Source organism: Pteropus medius, unplaced genomic scaffold (genome assembly GCF_902729225.1).
Source record: "Pteropus medius unplaced genomic scaffold, Ma_sr-lr_union100, whole genome shotgun sequence".
NCBI classification, from domain to species: domain Eukaryota; kingdom Metazoa; phylum Chordata; class Mammalia; order Chiroptera; family Pteropodidae; genus Pteropus; species Pteropus medius.
The window spans coordinates 39,079,791-39,106,631 of NW_024354875.1; the positions used below are offsets into that span (position 1 = coordinate 39,079,791).

General features: G+C 34.9%; 1 protein-coding gene and 1 long non-coding RNA gene across 8 annotated transcripts in view; both read left to right on the forward strand.

Annotated features, from left to right (window-relative positions):
• UBE2E3 (ubiquitin conjugating enzyme E2 E3) overlaps positions 1-9,878 on the forward strand; it is a 77,531-nt gene extending 67,653 nt beyond the window's left edge. For all 7 annotated transcript variants that reach the window (XM_039855830.1, XM_039855835.1, XM_039855828.1 and 4 more), the window contains exons 4-6: positions 3,739-3,871; positions 7,512-7,659; positions 9,240-9,878. In XM_039855830.1, the coding sequence (XP_039711764.1) occupies positions 3,739-3,871; positions 7,512-7,659; positions 9,240-9,337 (379 nt within the window). In that variant the 3' untranslated portion in view covers positions 9,338-9,878. The remainder of the gene's footprint in view (positions 1-3,738; positions 3,872-7,511; positions 7,660-9,239) is intronic.
• A 7,173-nt stretch (positions 9,879-17,051) lies between these two features.
• LOC120597138 (uncharacterized) lies at positions 17,052-24,778 on the forward strand. The gene is made up of 3 exons (XR_005651342.1): positions 17,052-21,671; positions 22,038-22,169; positions 23,387-24,778. It is a non-coding gene; the product is annotated as an uncharacterized LOC120597138 (long non-coding RNA).
• Positions 24,779-26,841: the final 2,063 nt, after the last annotated feature.

Genomic DNA, 26,841 nt, shown 5'->3' on the forward strand with positions numbered 1-26,841 from the left:
GGTAAGCCTTTGGATGGTTTTGACCAAAGTTACATGATCTGATTTACTATTTATTCTCACGCTGCCTGTTTGTCATATTGAAAAGAGATTACTGTGGTAGGGCTAGGGTCAAAGGGGAAAGCAGGGAGGCTATTGTAATTAACCAAGCAGAGGATGCTGGTGTTTGAGTTAAGGTGGAGGTGGTAGGAGTGGGGAGTAGTAAAATTTGGGGTATGTTTTGAAGGTGAATGAATAGAATTTGCTCATAAACTGGATGTGGGGTAGAAAGAATGTTGTCAAGGATGAGGTCTAGGGTTTTGCCCCTACGAACTGGAAGAATGGAGTTGCCGTTAGCTGAAATAATGAAGACTGTAGGAGGAATTAGAATATCAAGAACTCAATGTGGATGGAACATGTTAAATTTGAGGCATTTTTCAAAATTATTAGACTTTTTAGTGAGAATTTAGTATACAAAGCTCTGGATTTCAGTATAGAAATCTAGGCCGGAGATACAGATTTAGGAGTTAAGAGCTCATTAGCTCTGTTGGAAACTGTAGAACTGCTTGAAATCACCAAAGAATGGATATAGGTAGAAAATAGAAGAGGCCCAAGGACTGAGCTCTGGAGGACTGGCAATATTTAAAGGTTATTAGGGAGGTAAAGAATAGCAATAGTGGTTGAGAAGGTGGGGCCAGGAAAGTTAGGAGGAAAACCAGTAAGTATATTATTCTAGGAAGGAAACAGAGGACAGTATATCAAGGAGGAGGAAGTAATCAACTGTGTTAAATGTTGCACCAGGCAAAAAAGATTAGGATTTGATAAATGAACTTTGAGTCTAACATAGTAAGGTTGGATGAGAGCTGTTTCAGTGGAGTGATAGGGAGTAAGCCTATTAAGATAACATGAGATGTAAGGGTTAGAGGAATGGGGTGGGGGTATAAATAAAGATTGGGGAAACGACATTGTGGTATTGTTGTTGGTGTGATTCACAAGAGAGGGAAAAATAGATGATCTAAGATGGAATGTAGAGTTGCTGGAGTGTTGCTCTTGTGGAAAAAGAGAATGAAAACTAGTGAAAGGTGTAATAGCACCTATCTTGAAATTGTCAGCATTTATCACTTATTTTCTACTCAGCTGTGAGTCCTCAGTGGCAGATCTGGTGCTAGCCTATAAAATGCTTTGTTTGAATTAGGGTGGAGAGTCAAACCTTGATCCAACACTTTCCCTCCCTCCCCTTCCCTACCTGCCCCAGGTCTTGAGGAACAGATGACACCTTTGTGAGAAGGAGAAAGGGCCCCTTAATTCAAACAAGGCAGCAAACACAAGGGTTAGATTTTAGCCCTTACCGTAGGCTAGGTGTTTTTGGAACACAACAGTAAAGGAATCACACTACCATAAACTACAACCCTACTCAGTCTACTGCAAGACAAAGGGAAAGTCACATTTAATATTCTGCTATAATAAATATATCTTTTGGCCTGTGCAAATAGCATGATAAGGCAGCAAATTTAAGAATCAAGAATTTGGTGTGGAAATCCCAGCTCTTCTACCAACCAGCAGAGGAAATTTAAGATGGATTATTTACTTTCTGTGCTTTGGTTTCTTCATATGTAAGGGGAGGGGTTCAGCCTCAACAAGATCCTTTTCAGTCTGAAATTCTATAATTCATTAAAATATAGTAATCCCCAACTTACCCGCTATCCAACTATCTGAAGCATAACAGTTCTGCTAAGAACCAAAAAATATCATTGAAGAAATTTGGTTTCTATGGAGAACAGCTCCCCTTGGGTTCTTACACAAATGATTATTTGCAAAATTTGACTAGGAATTAAATTAGATATAGAAGCACTGAAATTATAAGAAGGAGTAAAGCAAAACCACTGAGGACAATACAGACTAGTTCACAGACTTTGTCCAAATTCTGTCTGACTCATTTTGTAGCTGTGGGACATACAGAAAGTATTTAACTCTCTAACTCTTCCCTAGATTTGTAAGGAGAATTAAATGAGTTTTGCACTATGATGCTTTGAACAGTGCCTGGCTTATAATAAGGATGAAGTAAACCTTAGCTAACACTACTACCACCACCACCACCACTACTGGTGTGTGACATGTATAGTTTAGAAACATTTTAGTAAAGTAGCTATAATTTAATTTATAATGATTAGTTTGAGCCACCAAGGGGGAAAAAATAACTTAGAAAAAGGAAATGCCATTGAATCAGGTTTAACATTTTTTTTTAAAACTAAATTGGTACCTGGTTTTATATGTTTTTAGTTAACAATGAAAATTCACCTAAGGAATATACCTGATTCTCAAGTGATGATAGAACAGTGAGCCATTACTGCAATTATTTCTGATTGCTGTGTATACTTAAAACTTATAAAGTATTATTTTCAAGATATATTTTTCTAAAATAGGCCAAAATAATAAGATTTTGTCATATGTATCTGCCTTGAATTGCAGATTATTGAAGCATCCTGTAAACTTTTTTGATTATACCATCAAGTTTTCTACGGCCTTTCGGTACGAACTGTTTTTCAGAGCACATATTTGATTATTGATAGCACTTACCTGTTGTTTATAGGTCATAGTTTATGTTTTAGAATTAATAAAGTATAATAATTAAAGCATTTAAACTATACCTTAGTGTCATATTGCAATTAACATGGTTGATTTATCAGTGCTGGTTTGCACTTATTTTAAATCAAACATACACAGATCATTTCTAAACTGATGGTCACCTTAAAAGAAGAAAAACTTTATATAGTACATTAGTTCAGAAAGTTAAGATTAGTCCAGTGGAGATAATACTAGAGTTGGAAAATCATGATTTAATCAGCATCATCATAGCTCAGTTCAGCTAAGAATCACAGATGGGTGTTAAATCTAGGGAAGAAATGTTGATGAAGAGCAGAATAGTTGCATGGTCTTAAAGAGTCTGTCCACAAGTTGCCTGTCGGTTGCAGGGAAAAGACACTAAGCAGTAGGAAAATTGGACAGCATTTGATCTGGGTAATGAAAATTAACATCACCAATTAGGGACAGGTAAATACCATGTGCCTCCCTATGTGATACCCTGAGAACACATCACTTAATGTGCTGTTCTGGCCAGGAATGCACCACCTGCATCTAATCATGAGGAAACATTAGACAAGTTCAAGATGATGAGCATTCTATTAAAAAACCATTCCTCAAAAATGTTAATGTTATAAAGTCAAAGAGTGAAAGTCTCCATATTAAAGAAGACTTAGGACATGGATTATCCCAAGACTGGATCCTGAATCTGGAGAAAAATTAAATGTTTTTGTTTGTTTGTTTGTTTAAGGCATTATTGGATCAGTTGACAACATAATTTTGCAAATTGTAGGGTGAAATATTGATAGTCTACTTAGAGTTGTATCTATATTATGGTTGTATTGGAGGTTATTTTAGGAAATGCACACTGAAATATTTATGAGGCAGGGGCTACGATGTGTTCAACTTATTCTCAAATGGCTCAAAAAAGGGGGGTAATCAAGCAAAGTAGGCAAAATGCTGACAGAAGGAGATTCTGGGTAAAGTTATACATGTGTTCTTAGTTCTTGCAGTTTTCCTCTAAGTTTGAAATATTTCCAAATAAGTTTATGCACACATGCATGCACTCATTGGGGCTTATTGCTCTAGGTTGCTAATTTACCTTTAATACTAAATTCATTTAAGATGTTAACGTTCATTGTTTATAGATATATACATTGATTTTTAATTTCTTTTTAATAGTGCTGGGCCTAAAGGAGATAACATTTATGAATGGAGATCGACTATACTTGGTCCACCAGGTTCTGTATATGAAGGTGGTGTGTTTTTTCTGGATATTACATTTTCATCTGATTATCCATTTAAGCCACCAAAGGTAAGAACCTAGAAGTGTGTTCTTTAATATTTATCCCTCTCCAAAATCAGTTTGTCCTAGAGGTTAAATGTGTATTGATGTAATCATTTTAATTTCATTGTTTTTCCTGGATTGATATGGAAACTCGTGTAACCAGGAATTTTGAAACTGTTAAAGTAATTGATTTCTGCCTTTTACAAATAACTTTGCAATCAGCAGAAAGGTGGTTTGTTAATTGTAAATAAAAGCATGCCACTTTGCACATCAGTGAAGCAGATAAATTTTAGGTTTTTAATAAGAGCAGGAATGCCCTGCGAATCTTCCTTGAGAAACATTGGGATAAGAAATAAACCTGTTTGACAGCTTACAGAAATAAGAGTTAAATAAGTTGAATTTTGTGTTAAATACCTGTCTTTATAGATGAGCAAAAACTAGAAAGCCATGGGAAAGAAGATACTATTTAGTAAATTTATTTTGTGCCCTTAGTAGGTATGATGTAGTAATGAGAATGAGGGTGGCTAGGTGACATGTCACAGAATATGAATAAATGGATAATAGAGAGAAGGGTTGAGTTGTGCTTTGTAATGACCGGCAATTATTTTTCGAGTCTTAAACATAACAGTTACTTAAATAGCTTTCTCTTCTGCCTTCTCATTATAAAATGGTCAAGCCATCAGATAAAAACCACCAGTATTAAGCCTGTGCACTATTATGCTTTAGTCACAGAGACTTTCACCATATGTGTTATCAAGCCCTTAACTGTGGTGAAATGTTTTTCTTTTCAACATTGTTCCTTCTCTTCCCAATTCCCTTTAAAATACATGTATTGGTATAATGCCTGCAGTCATATACATGCACAAGCGTATGTTGGTGTGTGTAAAAATAAAGGATTTATTTTGTTTTAAAAAAAAAAAAAGATCATTTGTCCATTATCTAGTAACAAACAGTTCCACCTAGTGGTATTTACCTCGAATTGCAGATGCCAAGCTTACCTATCATCTTCGGAGAGATGTCGGTGTCCCCACTCATTTCGTGCCCCTTGGGCGATTAAGGCTGCTGGAACTGTGGCCTGCGTGGGGTCTGGGAGCCCTGGGGCCAGGGGGCCACAGCCGAGCTGCCCTCTTGGCTCCTGGGACTTTAGATTCAGTGGCCACATTGTATCACATCTGCAGTCTCCATGATGAAGCCACCAGCACCTTTTCTGATGAAGCTTGATTCCATGTGAGCTTAGAACTATATTTCATGGTCAGCATAAAACTTCTGACGTTCTCTTTGCCAGTCCGACCCCGTAATGAAAACATCTAATAAAAGAAAATTTTCTTTTTTTGGTCAATTATAGCTATCAGTTTTTTGAGTTCTTTACTATGTGTTCCCATCAGAATTTAAGATTTTTAAATGATTGTCTTATTTAATGTTCTCAGGTATGTAGTGTATGTTTTACTAGATTAATCTAATAAAAGGACAAAACCCTCATGTTAATAATACCACAAATAGTATTCATATGAAGTAAGAAGGAGACAATGAGGTAAGTGTATATATCTTCTCTCATGTTCTCCTTCTAGGAAACCTAAATAATTGAGGAAGGTAAAAATAGAAGATAGCCCTTGTCTTTTTTTTTTGCAGCTATTTCTCTCAACTATGTACAGATGAAAGAAATGAAATTGCAAAATACAACAAGTAAGCTATTATATAAACAAAAAAGAAAACAAATGACATGTTAAATGGCAGTATATCACTAACTGCTCAACTTGAATTCAGTAGCTTTCTGTACTATAGGAAACAAAACTTGAGCAAAATAGCTCATGACTATATTTATAAATAGTGATACTTATTTCTACATGCCTTGTTTTTCATACTGGAAAGTAGTTTTAACCTGGTAGCAAAATCAGCAGAAAAAGTTTCGCAAGATTTATTTTTTACAAAATTATCTTCACATGTGAGGAAAATCTGTTAGACTTCTTTCTTAGCATCTTTTAAAGGAAAAATAGAAATTGACTGATGCAACAGTTCTAAACTGTAGTTCTGTATACGATTGATCATAATCATTTGGTTAATGTAATGGTTATTTGGCATGTTAATTTTTTCGATGGTCTCAATTTTTAATTTTCTAATGCTTTAATGTTGATTAGTTCCTTTTGCCTAAGATACCTTATATAGAATTACGAAGCATTATTCAGATCTATAGTTGGACAAGTGAAAAAGAAATAAGACTTCTCCTGTTACGTTAGTGATAGGTACAGTTATTTCTTTACAGTACTGCCTATTTTTGAAGTTAAGATAAGGGGTTGAATTTCTTGAAATATAATAATAAAATTCAGTTTTCTTCTGTTCACTCATGAATAGCTGAAAGTATTCATAATATTATATTGTTTGTAAACCACGCATATAGTCAGTTGTGAATGATCTGAACATATATTATTCCTACGTTCTAGAGCAGAACTGTCTAATAAAATATAATGCAAGCTACACGTGTAATTTTAAATTTTCTAGTTACATTAAAGAATAGAAACTGTAAATCTTAATATTTTTATTTAACCCAATATATCTAAAATATTTTTATTTCAGCATATAACCAATTATTATTAATGTGATATTTTACATTCTCTTTTTGGTACTTAGTCTTGGAAATCTGATATGTATTTTACCCTTGTAGCCTATCTCAGTTCAACTAATCACATTTTAAGAGCTCCGTGTAACTAGTATGTATTGTAGTAGAACACAGTTGTAGAGGTGCATAGTCTCCCATCTCCTCACTCCTGCAAGACCAGTGGTTTCTTTCTTCTTTTTGCATCCTTATCAGAAAAACACTTTTGAGGGCTTTTAATATTTTCTTTGCAGACTCTACTTGGGAGATCATAGTACACTGCTAGTTCCAAGAGATCAGAAACTGTTTTTTTCTGCAACTCCAAATTAAGAAATAACCACCCAGTTAGTTTTTGTAACTGTTTTGAAACTTGACAGCATTTGTTCCTATAGTTTATCCTCTCTTTTTTACACATCTCAGGGATATATTAGCTTCCTTTATTTAGTAGCTTAAGATCTTGTGTGTTTTATTTTACTGTCTTAGTCTAACAAGACAATGAGCCAGTTGTGGAAATGAAAGCCTGAGAAAATAGGCTCGTAATTTAACCAGTCTTCCTCCAAATCCTTCTCCAGTATTTTCTGACATTTGGCAAGAAATAGCTGAATTGATACTGATATTTTCTACTTATAAACTAATGTAACTTTCGTTTTATGTTTTTAAAAAAATTCTTTACCAGTTCTACTTACCTTTCATTTTTGTTGTCCCTCACTTTGTCTTTAAATAGGAGTATGTGTATACACAGGCATGCATTTGTGTATGGTGCATGCACACATACATATATAGAATTACTGCATCATTAATTTTGGTGAAGCTAATCTAATCAACTACTCACTTTGGTTTAAAAATTAATATAGTTCCTGCTATACTTGATAAAAACAATTTCTTTCAACCAAAATAAATAAAACCATTTATTTTTGTTATCACTTAAGCCTAGTATTTGATTAGCTCTTCAGATAAATTATCTGTTATTTAGTATGATTTGTGATGTGTTGTGTTACCCTTCATTTTTGCTGGTGAGAGTTTTAGTTGGTAAGAAAGATTTCATTTTCTTTCTGTTTTTAATGTGACTGCCCTTAGGTTACTTTCCGCACCAGAATCTATCACTGCAACATCAACAGTCAGGGAGTCATCTGTCTGGACATCCTTAAAGACAATTGGAGTCCTGCTTTGACTATTTCAAAAGTTTTGCTGTCGATTTGTTCTCTTTTGACAGACTGCAACCCTGGTAAGCAAATCTTTATTAACACATACAATGAGGCTACAGAAACCATTGAATTTTCTTGGTTGACTTAAATGTGGGTTTGAGAAGTAAATGCTTTTGGTGGAAAGATCAGCATAAAACATTTTGCCAGGAAATTATCAGTGCTATTTCAGTTAGAATAGACCAGAAGTTTCACGATAACTTTCATTAGTTAGTAGAATACTACCTTCTAATTGTTTTCTATCATTGATGGACTGTTTTCTGAATTATGTAACTGTGCAAACCACTTTTGACAGTAATAAATGTTTCTGACACTAATGCTTCCTTTTCTCTTATGCTGCCATGTGCTTTAAAACAACTGTTAGTAATGAAGGGCTTCTTGTTCTCTCTTCCTTTGTGAATTATAGTTAGTTGTACTACATGTAATAATAGTGGATATTAAAAAATTATAGCTGATGAGAGAGTTGGACTAGATTATGATTATATAAACTCAGAGATAAAGTCGTTACTGCATAATTCATAACACTTTAATGCATAATTTCCACACATGATCTTTAACATGGGTAGCTGACTTGAAAAAGTGATGTTTAAACCAGAGATTTTGCATGTTATCTTACTGAGAAGTCATTTTTTAAAAAGAAGTTGACTTTTGATTGGTCACTAAAGGCTATTACTATTATCTTAGGCTCAGCAGTTACACACATACCAAAGATAGGAGACACAGACAGAGAAATAGGGATATCTAGAAGGATTTTTTTTTGTGGCATCGTTTATTAAAGAAAAGATTAGAAACAAACAATGTCCATTAATAGAGGATGCACCTATTAACAAAAATGAGACTGTTCTATATGAACTGGTAGGGAAAGCACTCTAAGATACATTAAATAAAAAAGCAAGGCACTGAAAAAAAATACATATGCATAACAATAATTTCTAAGTGTGTATGATATCTCGGTAGAAATGCCATATACAGATAACAGTCATTTGCCAGGGAGAGAAACTTCTGAGTGGTTCGAGTCAGGAAGGGAGAGAGCTTTACGTTTTACTGATTGCTATTTGGTATGTTTCACATATTGTATCGTGTACATATCTTAATTTTTTGAAAAGCAAATTCAAAATAAAGGTTTATATCAGATTCTAGTTCAGAATTCTATTTAAAGCAAAATGGTAAGTTTTAAAATGGAGACAAGGATAGTAATTTGAATTATACTGCACAGAAAGAAGGAAACATTTTATTCTGAATAGAATTGCATTTAGACCTGAGTTTTTATTTTAAAATTATATTTTTTTAATATAAGAAGGCAGAAATATAATTATCTAGCATACTTTTATTGTGGAATAAAATGCCAAGAGTAAAAAAAGTTTGTATATTAAAGCCATTCATCTTTTTAAAAAATTAGCTCAACATGTTTTTTATTTAAAGGGGATTTTCTAGTTTGAATATTAAAATACACAGATGATTGTTACTTTAAACATTTTTATTTTGAAATTTTAGCCATTGTATGTCAAGATGCTGCTGAAAAAAATAGCATTTCAAACTTAATAGACTATTAGGAGTGTACCTTAAGACACCATATATTTTAATATTCTTTCCACTTTTCCAGCGGATCCTCTGGTTGGAAGCATAGCCACTCAGTATTTGACCAACAGAGCAGAACATGACAGGATAGCCAGACAGTGGACCAAGAGATACGCAACATAATTCACATAATTTGTATGCAGTGTGAAGGAGCAGAAGGCATCTTCTCACTGTGCTGCAAATCTTTATAGCCTTTACAATACGGACTTCTGTGTATATGTTATACTGATTCTACTCTCTGCTTTTATCCTTTGGAGACTGGGAGACTCCCCAAAAAGGTAAACGCTATCAAGAGTAGAACTTTGTAGCTGTAGATTAGTTATGTTTAAAATGCCTACTTGCAAGTCTTGCTTCTTTGGGATATCAAAATGTATTTTGTGATGTACTAAGGATACTGGTCCTGAAGTCTACCAAATATTATAGTGCATTTTAGCCTAATTCATTATCTGTATGAAGTTATAAAAGTAGCCGTAGATGACTAGGAATTATGTCATTTGTATTAAACCCAGATCTATTTCTGAGTATGTGGTTAATGCTGTTGTGAAAAATGTTTTACCTTTTACCTTTGTCAGTTTGTAATGAGAGGATTTCCTTTTACCCTTTGTAGCTCAGAGAGCACCTGATGTATCATCTCAAACACAATAAACATGCTCCTGAAGGCATAGTTTCCTGTCGTAATATTTTAAGTCAGTCTTGTTAGAAGGTGTGTCTGAGATGATTGTTGATGAAGTAAAAATGCGGATATGAAGATTGACTACTAAAGATTAGTAAAAATAAATGAATTATTAAATTGAAAACATTTGAAATTTTATTAAATGCCTAGTTTTTTCCCTTCAAGTCCTAATGAGAGCATATAATGAGCTTAAATATGCAAAACTGAATTTTAAACCATTGGTCTCAAAAACGTATAAAGCACTGCTTTTGATAATATAATATTTGAGCTAAAAATAATACGAAATCCTGGCACACTCAAGAATTTGATATTGTCTTATGGAACATTTTGTTACCAAATTGGTGATTTCTATCCACCATTAGGCAGTGTTGTCAAATAACTGTAATTTGATAGCTATTCTATGTCTTGGTGCATTTTTTACTTCTAATCCTGGTCTCATATGGGTTACCATTCTCATTGTGGCAACTTGGCCAGCAGATGTAGTCAGAGGCAGAGTTGACTACAGAAACCCTTGTCAACCCTAAGGTAGAATAAAACTGCATTGGTGTGCAGATGTGGCATTTTTTTCTCAGTTGAAAAAATACCAAATTTTAAGGGGTTTACAGCTTATAAATTTTTTCTTTCTAGTTAAAATTTTTAAATATGAGTTTCCTTACGGAAATTACAATTACTTTCCAATATTCAGGTTTGATAAACAATATAAATATGCTATTATTTTCTGCGACTGGGATAATTATTGAGGTAATTCCCTGGTCATGTAACCAAGTTTGTGGAATTTAAGACAAATGTCTTCTTTAGTCCTAGGTATGAAAATAGAGTGCCATCTTAAAATTTACAGAGTGGAATTATTAGCATAAAAATACATTGCTTTAAGATAATAAAACATTTATAGTTGCATATCCTCTCACTAAGAATAGTGGTCTCCTACTTGAGTAGTCTAATAGAAGTCTAAATCGGAATAAAAATAAAATTACTTATATATCTATTTTTCACTTAAACTGCCCCCTAAAAAAAAATCTCCCTTTATTATAAAGGAACACCAAACAAAAAGGTGGTATTTTGAAAAATTCAGGCTTAGGCCTATGAAAACCTCTAAGCCTTGACTATTTTCGATGGTGACTAATAATCTGTAATGAAGTTCAAGTCAGTGGGATGAGAATGGGGATCTTTTATGTAAACAATAAAGCTTTCTGTGTAGGTTCACTATAGAAAGTTTTTGCCCAATTCCAATTTTGTACATTCTACTTCTTAGAGTAATATATTTCTCTCTTGGTGCTAGAAAAGCTTTCATCATTCTGAATATTAGGATGTTTAGGGATGCTATCATTGGTCTTCCTTCATTTGCTATTAGCCTTATTACAACCACCAACCTGTTTTGATACTTGTGGGTTGTCCTCTACTCACCTGGGACAGAGTAGAGGAAATTGTTACTTGAAAAAGTATTGTGACTCTTCCACAAACTGCCTTGTAGCCTTGAATAAGATACTTCTAACTTCTCTGAATTTCAATTTGTCTATGAAACAATCGAATTTGATTATTTCCCTATCCTCTATTAGCCCACAAACTCAAGTAATTCTAACCTTATAAAATTTATGCTTGTTTCACTTTTTCTTTAAAGAACAGGCTATAATTTCAAATGGATCAAAAAAAAAATCATCATTTGGTTTCCTATATTAGGTTCCTTTAAAATTCTGAAATTTTCTTATGTTCTCTATTTTTGAAAAACTATGTATCTGCTTCCCAGTTCAGTAGATATTTATCTGTGTATACTCTTAAGGGCTTTTTCTTTGAAACTTTGCTCTAGATGTAAATTATGATATTTCAAAACCCAGACTTTTTCTCATTCATTAAGAGCAAAATTTACAAGTTACAAGTCCAAATGTAACTTCATAAGTATTCAAAAATGGTCATGGCACCATGCATCCCATCGAGCCCGCGTCTCATGTTCCCTCAGAGGCGCCATGCAGTGCACTACTATATGCCAGGCATCATTTAGTTACTGAAGGGCCTTATCTTATTTAAAATCTCCTAAAGAGCTCTAGGAGAGGAGACACTGATGATCCTCAGTTGACAGAGTGAAACTGATGCACAGACAGGTTAAATAACTTGTCCCAAATTACATAGCTAATATGATGTGGAGGTACAATCCTCCGATCTTTACCACTAGGCTGAGTTTAGGTAATATTGAATATATATATATATATATAGAAAAGCAGATATACATGATTAATTGATAACTTCTGAAAATTATTCAGTAATAGAAGGTACGGTTTTGTATTTTAGTAAATCCTTATTTTAATAGTCTATTTTAAAGTCTTAAATCAAACCTTATAAAGCTTTGTTGATAGTTTCCAGTGAATATGAGATATGTTTATCTTCTGCCTTAGAGATTTGTCAAAAGAATACTTTTAACATCAGTGATTTCCCTTTTTTTTAATTTGGAAAAAAATGTTATTTTAAATTTATTTAACCACACATCACATAACTACATTAGAAAATCTAAAGTATTTGATGACTACTTTTTTCCAAAATGACAAAATGCGTTAGTTATCGAGACATTGCTTTTTTTTTTCTTTAAATCCAGGAAATCTTAAGTAATCACAGGGATAGAATTCTGTAGACACACAGTTTGAATTGACCCATGTATATGCTGCTATTTCTAATAAGAACTTTGAGATGTTGTGTACTTGAACTCAGCCCATTAACTTGTCCAGGTGTGTTCTTTAAACAATACAAGAATGACTTGTAAAATTTAAGTCAATTTCAGCCCTCTGACTTCAGATATTAACCTGCATTGTAGTCATGCTAATGCAGTACATTAACACATTTTCAGTTAACATTTATAGTGTATCTTTGGACAGAATTATGGCATGATAGGAAACATTAATTTTATAAAACCATTCCAAATTATTTTAAGGGGCTGAGATGATTCTACAGTAATTACATTATCCACTTATATGTCTGTTAATCTTCCTTATTTTAGATAAATAGAATATATAAATCTATTGTTTTTTGTCTAAAGTTTTTTCAAGTAATACCCAAATAATAAAAATAATTTATATCTACATTTTAGTAGATAGGCATTATTTGAAACAGCAATTTTTTGTAACTAGTTTGTTAACTTTTGGGGAGTAAAGTTCTTCAGTTATTTAACTGTGTATCTCTCTAGTGTATAATAGAATGTTACTACACAGTGGACTGATAGTCCTTTCAAAGTGGTTATGAAGTAAATTTTGGGGACCGATTTATAAACTGCATTGCCAACAGTGATGGGTAGTATTAAACCCTGTTACTCAGAATCAACCTTGTTAATTAGAGATGAGTGATCCTCTAGAGTGGTTGTATATTATCAAACCCAGTCTCACTTTACTCTTTTTCTCCCAGACTCTCTGTTAAACTCATAAGTACTTCTCTGAAGGGAATATCCTGGATTTCCAGCAGTATCTCTGTTGTTTTAGTGTGGCACCTGCTGTGTTCGCAACTTCTTGGGGTCCCAGTAGCTCAAGTGACTAGAAGCCCAAGGTGATATTTAAATGACATATTTAAATGATAATATCTTATGTATTAGTAAGACCAAACATAGAAGCTAAGTTTGAAAATTAAAAAAAAAAAGTAATAGATTACCCACATTCAGGTACAGGGGTAATATAAACATCCTTTAGCAGTAGTATTTTTCATTAATTTAATTATATATGAAAAAGAGTGATTTGACTTTGATTAGGCAACAGAGCTCTGGGTGTTAGCCCTGGGTGCATTCAGAAACTATGGCATAGCAAAGGAGTTGTTCAGCAAATCTGGATATTACCAATGAGTGTATTTAGAGAAGATTCTTTAAATCTTTCGTATTTATAGGTTGGTTACCTTGTTGAAACCCAGTAGAGCTGAAGTCCCAATTATGCAAGTCTACCCAACACAAAGCATTACTAGCAGTTTTTTCCCCCCAAATCCTCCAATCAATTCCAGCTCCTTTGATGAAACCTTTTCATTTTACTATTGTACCGTTAGTCTCTCATTCTGTTTCTCTGTGGCACTGTCTGCACAAATATCAGAAATAATAAAAGGAATTCAAGCATGTGCATATTTCCAAGTACCAGCAACAAGCCAAGTTCCTTCCTCAGTAAGAATCCTGTTTTCTTTTTCTTTCTTTTTTTTTTTCTTTTAGAGAGGGTGTGTGGAGGAGGGCGTTATGCTATTTAACTCCTTAACTAAGAGTTTATTTTACAGATTATAAGTACTTGTTAATTGAAGGTCCTTTACATGAGAATTTCACAATTTCATCTACAAAATTATGAACGGTATTTTTGAGGAGCACAAGAGAGTGAGGGAATAAATCCCAGTGTAGGGTATCACTGGCACCCCTTAACCTGATTCCTTTATCATTTTTAGGAGCACTTTCATCTTCTGCTAAATTCTTCTCTTGGCCTCACAATTCCCAGATGGCAGAAGGCACTGTGATGCATACAGAGATGAATACACTGTCACATCTTTAAGTTGTTTTTAATTTCTTGTCCAGATAGATTTTTTCCCTCTTCTTAACAGAGGAGGACACATCTTTGCTAATGTGTATCCATTTTCTGTTGAATGAGAAATTGAACAGATGTCCCTGCTGATTTAACTATGAAAATATTAGTGTAATGATTTGCTAAGTTTTTCCCAATCTATATGACATTAAACATAATACTATTTGATGCTTTTAAAATAATTTCTCTCTGTCATACTGTTCTTACTACCCAGTGTTTTTAACATTCATTTTGGCATTTTATATTCAGTTTAACACCTTATACATATTTCTGGACAGTGACCTTTTGGAGGATAATAAATGTACTTCTTGTCTCTATCTCAGCCCAGTATCTAACGCATGTGCTTGCTGAATGATGAATATTGTATCATGGATATAAGTCTTCTCCATAAGGTTATTCAGAGACCATGTGAAGCATATCAGTCATGTCTTAATTCCCCATCATACTGATTCAGTGCTTTATATGTTGTAGGTGCTGGATTGATTCCTGTTAACTTGAAATATGAGAAGTAGCAGAGGGTTATTCCTATCTTTAATGTTTCCTTGTTTAAAATGGAGAATGATTTGGTAATTTTCAGAGTCCATAAATAAACCAAAATACTTTCTGTTCTACAAAATTTACATAATTTCCCATTGTTATTACTATCTCCTTAATTGATACATTTCTCCTATTCCCTTTTGCTGTTAAAGAGAATGCATGTATCTGTTTTTACCATATTCTTTTAGGGAAATCTAATGGGGAAAATAAAAAGTGATGGCCTTTGAAAAAAATTAAGAGAAGTAAATTTAGAGTAAAAGAACCAGAATAAAGTAATATGGAGGAGTATTGAAAGTTGATTATTCAGGTATTATTATCCACGTCTCTTAATTTTTTTTTCTTTTTCATTTCTAGCTTCTGTGAGAAAGGGAAATAGAATAGGATAAAGACTCAAACAGGTCACTCTTTATTGCCCCATGTTTTCCTGCACCAGTATGTAAAATTGAAAGATGACTGGGTAAAGGCTCCCTAACTCCAGGAGTGTAATTCATACAACTTCTCAATTATTGTAGCATGAGTATTTCATAAGTCAGCTGAGCAAACTCAGGTGTGCTGGCTGCTTACTGACCCAGGCCCACTTCAGTCTGAGAGTGGGGAAGGCAAACCTGTGGAGAAACAGGTTACTGAGAGGTGTTGGGCACCAAGAGAAGTACTTACAATCATGGAGTCAAGTGTGTAAGGAAACTTAAAGATATCCCAGTGTCTGAAATTTGGGGGGCTTATAATAGTCTTTACATGAGCATGTCACAATTTCATCTACGAAGTTATGAAGAATAATTATGAAGAACAGAAGGGAATGAGTGAATAAATTTATAAGAGTATCACTGACACCCCTTAACCTGATTCCTTTATCATTTTTAGGAGCACTTTAGCCCTCTGCTAAATTCTTCCCTTGGCCTCACAACTCCCAGATGGTAAAAGGTAATTTTAAATATACCTGTGAGACAATATTTATTCTATAGTTTTTTTAATGACGGTTTTATTTGTGTTTTATGTCATCTCCCTTAACTCGATCATGAGCCCCTAGAAATCAGGGATTCCATTCATTTCACTCAGTCAAGTCATTAGTTGTATACTCTAGCAAATATTTTTAGGTTTAGGATTAGCAGTGAACAAAGCACACAAAATCCCTGACTATGGCATTTACTTTTCAGAGCAGGGAGACGAAAGTTGAAAAAAGAAAAGAGTGTAGTAAATTATATACATGTTAAGTACTATAGAGAAAACTAAAGTGAGAAAGGGAAATAGGGAGTGTGTGCTGGGTGGGAGAAAGAGGAGGTTGCAGTACAGTTATAAAAAGATAGAGAAGATGTCAGTAAAAAGATGAGTCAGGAGCTGAAGATGGTGAGCGATTAGCCACATAGGGGAAGACTATTCCAGGCAGAGGGAATAGCAAGTGAAAAGACCCTGCAGTAAGAGCATGCCTGATGCATGTAAAAAATAGCAAGGCCCCAGAGGAAGTGGACCAGAACGAGCAACTAGGAGAGGAGTGGGAAGCAGGCGCAAGAAAATGACAGCTGGACAGATCACATATGGTCTTATAGTTCATCATATTTCGTTGTAAGGAGTTTGATAGTATGCTAAATAAGATGGGAAGCCATTGGAGGGCTTTTTAGCCCGAGCGATAGGATATGACAATGTTTTATTAGAATCTCTGATTACTGTTAGGGAAAAGATGAGGGAGAAGGAGAGGGAGCAGCAGGGTAAGAGATACTGATGGCTTCAACTTGGGTGGCATTGGTGTAGGTAGTAAAGGTGATCAGATTCTAGTTCAAGGTAGAGCTAGCAAGGTTTAAACTAATAGATTTGACTATGTCATCTGAAAAAGGAATAAAAATTTGGCATCTGAGCAAACTAGTATGCTGGAGTTAGAATTAACTAAGATGAAGAATCTTGGAGTGGGGCAGGATTGGGAAAAGTTTAAGAGCTTCATTTTCTACAGGCTAAGTTTCAAATGCCTGTAAAACATCCAAATAGAGATGTCAGGGCAGTAGATATGCAAAACTGGAATTTAGAAGTTCGTTCTGGGCCAGTGTGTACATTTGGTACTCATATGAGTCCCACAGATGATATGTTACAACTATAGAAACTGGTGACCTGAGTGTTGTGACATTTTTTTTTTTTTTGGTTGTTATTGTTTCTTTGTTTTCTAAAAAGTATGAAATCAAAGAAATAAGTGCAGCTAGAGAAGAAAGCCGGCGCTCCAACATTAAGAAGCTGAGATGAGGAATCAGCAAAGGAACCCAGGAAGAAGCAAAGAAGTAAAAGGAAAACCCCAGAAAAGTATGGGGACTGGGAAAGGAAGTGAATTTCAAGGAGGTGGAAATGACCTACTACATCATATGCTGCTGATGAGTCAAATATATAAGAAGAGGACTCAAGTGTCCATTTTATTTAGCAACTGATGGGTGGTATCATTGGTGACTTTTACAAGCAGTTTCGTTGGAGCAGTGAGGTCAAAAGCTTGATTAGAGTAGGTACCAAAGATAATGGAAGGAAAGAAATTGGAGATTCTCATTTGCAATAAAGTAGAAAAATGGGGAGTAATTGGAGTTGGATATTTTTTCTTTAAGATGGAAAAAATTACAGTGTACTTGTATGTTGATGGGAAAGATGAAATAGGGAAAATGGATGATGTAGGGCAGAGAGGCAATGTCTTGCAGAAGATCATCTGCTATACCATGTATTGAGGGTGTTTTCAAAGCTCTGCACTTTATTTGGACATTTGTCTTTTCCTGATTTGACTAGGGACTCGGAAACATAGTGTCCAGCACCAGCACTTAAAGCCATATTGCCTTCACCAGATTCTTGAATTGTACTTGGTGGGCTGGAGGGGATAGTATCTAACTCACAAGTGAAGTGGTCGGCCTCAGACATCTCACCCCATCATGTGTGGTTAACAGAAAAACAACAGAGGACAAAGGGATAAGTCCAGGCTGGAGGGTAGATGTAGTGCAAAGCTCTCTTGTTGCTTCTACTCCATGAAATAGGAAGTGTTTATTGGCTAAAAGTGAGGATGGGGGCATCAGTTAGTTGGTTTAAACGCACCTTAATATTTTCTTCAAGTGATTTTCCTTATGCCATTGAAGAATCTACATTGATACCAAACTTAACTAGAAGAATTTATTTATTGAAAGCTATTTCTGTTTTAAATTCTGGAAACAGAAGAAAATGACGTTTCCCCAAAAGCTCATCATAGTGTAATTGGAAAAAGAGACGACTTACAGAGAGCTTCAGAAACACCATAGTAGATGACGTGGCAGGTGACTTCTCACAGTTTAGTAGAGGAAAATGGCTTCTCAAAAATCCTTTCTTGCCTATTCAGTTGATTCTAGAAAATGGAGCATTCTTCACCCCAGGTCTTTGTGGATGTGGTGGTCAGAGAAGGATAGTGATACCAACTCCCATTACCCTGACTTCTCCCCCTAGTCACATGGTAAGGTACTCCCAGTTCCAGGCCTTCTGTTCCTCCAGGCCATACCTTTACTCGGGAAGTAGGGAATTTGAAGAGCAGGTTTCATTTGCAGAGAACCTATGAAGCAGTGAGCTTATGGCCAGGGCTCATACCTTATGTTGTGCTTCCATTTCCCTGCCACTGTCTTGACTTCCTGCTCCCCAAGGTTCATACACAAGAAATGAGGCATATCTTAGCTTATTTCCTCTAAAAATCTAGTCAGAGTCAGAGGCCCGAGTCGTAATTGGCACAACCGCTTAATTTTGCTTAGAGAGCTAGGAATTAAATATTTGGAGGTTAACTTTTTCCTGATTGAGCCTTGCTGAACAATTCCTTTGCTGTGATTATGGCACATTAAAACCCAACTATACTCGTCTGAACTTAAAGAAGGGTTTGGTTCTTCTTAAGTTAATCATAATACTCATTAGCATATTTCACATACACACAGGCTGATAGTTGCTGACTTTTCCCCTTATTTCTGAAGGACATCATGTTTTGATTCTGTTCTCTCCTTTCCAGCCTAGCCTTAGTCAGGCCCTTGGTTATCTGTGATCTACAGGGGCCCTTTAAGGTACCTTCTTGTCCACACAGAAGATTCCCATCTATTCTTCACACAGCTATCACATTAATCCTCCCAGAATAAGCTCTTTATCGGGACACTCCCTACTCATAAGACTTGAGTGGTTGCCCACTGTTTACAGAATAAAGTCCAGACTCTTTAGAAGCCTAGCTTTCTGTCATGACATCAGTGTACTTCCATGATGAAGCAGCATCTATTTCAGTAGCAGCTTCAGAGGCACTTGTTTTGTTGTGAAATACCAGAGTCACTCTTGCAATGGCAGCAGTTCCATCTTTCACTTAAAAATATTTTCTCAGAGAAGTAGCAATAGTGACTCACTGAGAACACTTCTTTAATCCTCCGATTCCTCTTCATGGTTTTCTGCTGGTACGACTACAACTCTATCATGCTCTGACATTTTTATAATTTTTGTTACTACTAGCAGTTTGAAGTATTGATACATTTAACCTAGTGGCCATGTTAAGTTTCAAGCATCAGAAAGTGAATTGCTTGAGATACTTTGCTAAGCACACCAGTATTTTCCATCTGAATTGATATACTTGGTGCTTCAAGACAGATGGTGTGTTGCTTCTGTGCCTAAGAGCATTTGGCAGTGCTGAAATCGAGCCTTCTGTTCAGTCCAGAATAATTCAGTGATGAGTGGGCAACTTCGTATATATATATTTTTTGGCTGGATTTGAATATTTGGAAGTGTTTTAGCTTACATATTAACTATATGTGAGCGCCTTTATTAAATGACAGTACAGGCAAGTACATAATCAGTGGATAAGCACTGTTTTTCATTTTGGCATATGACACCATTTGTTTTTATTTTCATTATAGTGATATGTTTATAATAAGATTAACAAGTATTTGGGCATATTTAAACATGGGCACACAACTTTTCAGGTTTAAAGTTACCTGTTAGCTAGACCAATGTGAGTTAAGATCAAAAAGGGGAGGTTTTTCAAATGTTTTTGAAGTGACTTTAAATGGGGCAGAGGCTTTTAAATCTTGTGTTGGTCATCACTTCTTGGTTTCATTTTATTCCCCTGGTTAACATCTCTTTTAAGGTACCTTGCGAAGACAGAATTTTCTTATTTAAGGCCAGACTGGAAGATTGCAACAAATAGCATCTCCAAAGCCCTATGTTTTGTTACTTAAATTTAGAAATTGTGTTTTGTATTCCTTTTGACTTAACAGCTCATTAGAGCCTTCTGAGTGATTAGCCAGAAATGTGTTTTTTTTTCTCCTCATGTATTTTCAAAGTAGGATTTATGTAACTCTGTGGTTTTCATTTGGGGAACACTAGGTGTTAAGTATTATAGGATGCCAAGTCCCACAAGACAAAAACACTCCAGGGGGACCTCTGAAGAGGAACAGCAAAAACACCCACGTTCTGTACTCGGTTGTGGATTATGTTGATGGAGGAGGATGATTGTTGATTTAAGAGAGGGTACCGTAATGTGGAGAAAATGCCTGGCCCATTTAAGCTTTGGGAAAAGGTTTACACGTCTGAGCTTGGGTTAAAAATATTGTATTGCCTGTTCTCATAATGCTGGAAGTATAAAGAGATCAATAAAAAGTTTTCTCAGATTCTGTAAGTCAGACTTGTCTCTCTTTTCTCTACATATTTCCAAGGAAGCCGAGATCACAAAAGCTGGTGGATTCTAGTGGTGGGGCTGTTAGTATTGATTCTATAATGTTACTGTAAATTTCTTTTCTGATATTAAATATATCGTGCAGAGGTGCGCTGACCACATCCCTAGATTCATATCATATAACATATCCAAGGACTGATCTCTTAACAGTCACCTCTTCAGCATCTACAACTTTTAGCATGTCTGGAAGACTCAGTTCTTGTCTACTACATAGTGGCATACCCTGGGAGAATGGCACCCGAAGAGTGATTTAGGAGGACACATACACACCTCAATGACTGAAGGCTTCTCTGGAAATCACTGGAGTCTGTTAAACACAGTAGGGATAGTAACCTTGGCTCCAAAGTTGGAATCCTGATCAGGAATCTTTAAAATCATATCTTAGATAGAACATGATCAAATAAAATACATATTGCACATATATGAAAACTAGTTACCAAGGACCAAATGAATCCTGACATTTTGACACTTTCTCTTGAAGAAATGAATATGGAGGTCACAACATTTAGATTTTAGTTGTATTATCTATCACTTAGAGTAATTAGAGGTTATAGATTTATCACAATAGTTTCTTTGTGAGTAAAAGACTTCAATAATAATTCAATTCTGACTTCTGGGTCTTCAGGATACTGAACTCTAGAGCCAACATAGTTTAATTAACCACCAGCCTGTAATAGAGTAAGCTTTCAGATTTCTCATTTATGGTCTTGTTTGTAAGTAGGAACATATATTTTTTATTTCTCTGGGCCTAATTTTCTCCATTATATAAGTGAACAAAAAACAAGAACACTGAAGAAATGTGACAGGAAACAAAATTATTTAGTGGTAAAACACTGGGCAGTGGAAAGTGTCTGGAAAGACTTTTTAAAGCAGTAAAACACAATTGCAAATTGTCTGGATAATTATATGTTTGAGTTTAGCATGAAGCTTCACTATTTGAATATTGTTTTTGCTTGTGCTAATAGGTTGTGTCGCATCTTTTTTTGTTTTTCTGTTTGTTTTTGTCTCTGGGCTCTGAAGATTGAAGTTAATTAATTGCCAACAAGGACATAAGTGAGTATATATATTTTTTAAATTTAACATCACCAATAATGGATAGATACATAAGGATGTTTAAATTGAATTAAGCAATATAGCTGCCATATATTCTTCCATGATTTTACACTCAAGAGCTGGCCTGTTCTAATCATTTCTAGCTGATTCTTCTGATTCCCAGACATAAATGAAAGAGTGAAGGAGTTAAAAGAATTTAGAAATATTCTGGGTGTGGTAGGAACAAACTCATGCACATTCTTTAAAAAAAAAAATTACACATTTCCTAATCCTTGAGGTTTCTTTTTAGTTCCCTGTTTCCTCTAGACCTACAGTAAAAATGTTTTCACTTTCTTTATTTTTTTTTTCTTTTTTTTTTCTTCCCAGAAAAGGTGTGTTGGAAGGGTCTGCCAGAACCAGAGACTAAGCAGAGCAGTATAAAAAAATTCTTTATTCCAGCTTCCAGAATTCCTCCTCTACAGCCTTGCATGTTCATTGGAATAACAAAGCCATTAAACGGTAGTGTACAAGAAGCCCCTTCCAGTGGTGGAATCTCGGTAGAAAACAAGGAAGTGGGGTGGTGGGGATCACGCAGTCCCTCCCACTTTTACTAAAGGGGAGGAGACAACATTTAAATTTAATTTGTACTGCAGCAGATATAATGTGATCGTGACAGTCTTCCAGTGAATATTTGTTAATCCTAATTTGAACACAGGGGCGGGTGTCAGATGGACTACCTCCCAAGGCCACTTGACATTTATTTCTTGCAGCCTTAGGCAGAGATAGAGGAAACAGCTACAGTTTACATTTGTGAAAGCTCAGAGTAATAGAAACATTTCATTTTATATTTTTATTCCATTATTAAAGCAAATGTATTAAATGAGCAGTTAGATAAATGCTTAGTGAAATGCCAAAAAGCTTACACATACATTTGGTTAAACGAAGTTTCCCTGTGGATTTAATAAAATTCTAACCACAAAGAGGTAAATTAATTCAAGAGATATAAAGTGAGAAAACTCACTTTCCCCACATTTTCCTTCTCTTATTTCTCCTTCCTTCTCAAGCTTTCTCCCACCCTTGCTATCATTCACTGTAGAAAGAAGAGTAGGAGAGCACATAGTTACATTCCTGCTCCTTTAAATGCTGAATCAGGGAGGTTATTTTGAGATATTTCACAGCTACAACACTAAATAGCTGTTTGCCAACCCTACCTGCATCATCTCTTAACTTTGGATTAAATGTTGAAAATTGGTCATTGTTTATAATTGAACAAGCAAAAACTTAAATATACAGTAAGTGTGCCTTGCTTTTTAAATTTGTTTGTATTTTTTTCTTGATGCTTTGCATAAAGACCGTGAAGTGCTTTTGTTTCCCTGTGCCCCACCAGAAACGTGGAGTTTATTTGGGGTGTATGGTATCCCGTAGAGCACCATAAATGTCCACTAGATGTCAGTGTGTCACTAAGTGAAGCCGGTTAAGCATGCTCCCCACACCCATGCTTGAAACATTGGAGAGGTGAACTCTCATGATTTTTAACCAGAGTGATAGAGAAGTTTTAGTATACAAGTTAGTAATATTTGTCCTAATGAATATTAATAAAAGTGAAATCTTTTATTTAAAAAATCCAGTACTATTCATTTGAGGATTTCAAAATGCTCTACTTGTGTTCTGTTTTTTTTTTTTGCTATGATATCCCCAAAGAGAGAGAATGCAAATATTCATTTTACATGTTACAGCAGAGTAACCTGAAGTGCAAGGGGACAAATGGCCCAAGATCACCAGTCAACATCTGATGGACCCAGGCTGGCATTTCTGCAGCCTACTCTACCTAAACACTCCTGCTTCTCCTTTGGTGTATTTAAATGCAGATTTCTTTCATCTGCCATTTGTATCAACTACCATACGTATAAAAGAAGCTCAAGAAGAGTGGAATGATTAAGCATGATTGAGATTATCAATTTAGTATGGTAATGTTTAAGATGGAATTTTAAGATTTTATAAAGATTATACAAAGAGTCTGCTAAACAACCAAGATGATAAATTTATATTTACGTATACTATATTAAAGATGGTGAATTCAGACTAATGTGAACCTCACCTTAGTTCATGTACTCAAGTAGAGAAGGAAAGAAAGCCAGTCGTAATTTGGTTTGGAAGGTTGAAGCTACTGTATTTTGGGGATTTATGGAGCATATTGTATATTATAGGTTTTACACTGTATAATTTCCTTAAAGAGGAGAGTACGTATAATCCTGAATATAAGGATTTAAATAGTGATTTTTCCAAATTTGTGTAAATATACAGGTTACAACTATGTAAAAATTATGTTTGTGTATATAAATGTAAAGAATACACAGAAAAGATTTTAGGTGGCGGGATTATGGTAAATTTAAATTTCCCCATTATGTGGTAGTATTGTTTTTATAATAAATAAAAAGAAAAAATGGTTTCTCCTTTATGGTTCATCTTGTAAAAAATTTGCCACAATCCAACTTTAGAAAGGCTTGTTTTTTGTATCAATAAAGTACATTAAATATCAAAATTTGAGAAGATTTGGTTTGGTTTGTTTACTTCAAATGTTTCAGTTAAATCATAGAAATCAAGGTTAAAGTGGCAGAAGTACAGGGTCATACTTTCAAACATTACTGTGAATTTTAAATGAAAATAAATGATCACCCAAATCCCAGTAGACTGTTTGCTGAAGTATTTAGTGCATTGTCAATATTAAGTAAATATCAATGAAGTGTTTAGTAAATGTAGCTTTCTTCAATTTGTATTTTCTTTTAAATGGTGCAAGATTAAAAGAATTACCAGTAAAGTTAAAGAGATTTTTTAAATTAAAAATTATAATAGCTATTGACTTTGCATGCTCGGACCTATATTTCAACTCAAAACATATATTAAAACATGCATGAATCAAATTGAGGTGTAAAATAACATTTCACATATGTGAAAGAAAACCTGTACTTTTATGGTATGTCTCATTTTAAGAAAAAGTGGTGTAGCTACCATTGAATTATATATTAAAAAATTCATGGACAATAATCTACAGAACTGATCGGGGATTAACGGCTGGAAAAGTTGGGCATGTGTGTCAAAATTAACTATAAAACTTTTTATGAACCATGTTTTCTTTGTACTATCTCCATCCTATAATCATGATTTGGAAACTTGGATTTTTAGATTTGTCAGAGTGGGTGGATAGAGGCAAGAGTGTGCAACTTCAGGATTTTTAAGGATGCTGCAAAGTCTTGGTGCATATAAGACCTTCAAAATCACTGCCACCCACAGGTGTATACTCAGTTTAATTCTTAGACTCCTGGAGCCACTAAAATGTTACTAGCCTTAAACATTTTGAATACTGGACTCACAGTGATCTGGAGTTAGAGTTGAAACAAATTAAGTGATAAGTTAGTTGAGGTGTGATCAGACTCCCATTTGGAGGTGAACTCTGTTCAATCAATTGTTGAATGTAAAGGAAAAGAGCACAGGTGGAAGACCAAGACCAGCTCAGCCTACCTCATGTCTGATTCATAGCATATCAAAAACTACAGCTCCCATAAAACCTTTATGATAGTTGTTTGCTGTATCTAGAATCCCACCATTAGAGATTCATTCTCTGGCTTAAAGGCATCTCCAGACATCTTTTCTTTTTAATACTGATATTACAGGTATCAGTAACACTTGAGTTTATTCAGTGACTATACACTAAAGCTCATTAACTCGGAAAAATCACTTCCAAGCCCAGCTGACTGAAGCAAGTGTTTGGGGAGAGACTTTGCTAAGAGAGTGGAAAAAAAAAAACCAAAAAACCAGAACGTTCTAGGGGACAGGCAGGAGGGGCAGAAGCTGTTTGTTTAAGGGAGTTCCTCCTGGAAACAGGAGATCCATTTTTAACTAAAATGCAGGCTGTGATTCTGTAGGGCTGGGGGAGGAGATTCTGCATTTCTAAGAAGCTCCAGGTGATCTCCATGCTGCTGGTATAGAGGAACTTAATCTCCTCCACCTGTATGTCTATAGCAAGACCTACAACCCAGCACACAGGATTCATGAGACCAGAAGCTGGTGTCCTTGAGTCAGACTAAGAATCACCTGGAAGACATGTTTAAACACTTATTGGTTCTATCTCAGAGATTCCGATTCAGTAGGTGAGGGCCACAGGTTTGCCTTTCTAACGACTGATGCTGGGGACAGACTTTGAGTAGCAATGCTTTAGACAGCGTATCTCCAACTCACATCTGCGGCCCTGAAGCCGGTATCCCAACATATCCCAAAGATCCAAGTTGTGGGGGCTTCCTGACGTGCTAACAAAGGTGAGCCCTGCATCCTCATTTTCTGCCCCAAAAAAAAAAAAAAAAAATATCAGCTAGATCTCCATGCAAGCTCTTTTGATGTTGGCTTGTCTTTGTAAGGTTAGTCACACAGGAAGATCAAGATTTCTTTGTATTGGTGGCTTGCATGCTCAATGCTCAGTTATCAGGAGGATAAAGACTAGAAATGCTGTAGGCACAGGACCTCAAATTCATGTAGATCATAATTTCCTGGCGGTAGTGGGTTGACTTGCTTGAAATCCACAACTTGTTTAAGGATATTCAGCAGGTGTTGGTAATGATACTGTTTCAAATGTTGCAGGCTTTTCTTGGCAAAATCTCTTCAAACGTTGATAGAAATTTTAAAAACTTGGAAATTTTTTCTTTTTAATTTAAGAATCCAACACATTAAAAATGTTGAAAATCCTCCATAGGCAACTGGAAAAAAACTTCTTAAAGTTTTTATCTTTCTAGGATAATGCTTATTCTGTTCTTGTTAAGTTAAAGAGTAAAGATGGGGCTAAAAATAAAAGATTTTAACTTAAATTGACTTAAAAGAAATTTTTGTTTTTGTTATTACAACAGCTTAAAATACAAAACTGTTACTCAAATGTTTGTTTCCAACAAGCCGTTTTCTTTTTATTTTAATCGGTTCTCTTTTCTTCAGTATCTTTGGATGTGTTATCATCATCATCATGATGAGAAAACATCGTATAGCTCCTTGACCTTCACATAGCAGTATTTGATAATTACTTCAGTTTAAGGATTATCAAAATTTAATGCCTGAAAGATTAAATATGCTAAGTATTATGTTTAACAATATATCTTTAAAAAAGTATGAAGATTATATATATTTCATCTTTTAATCAGTTTTACTCATT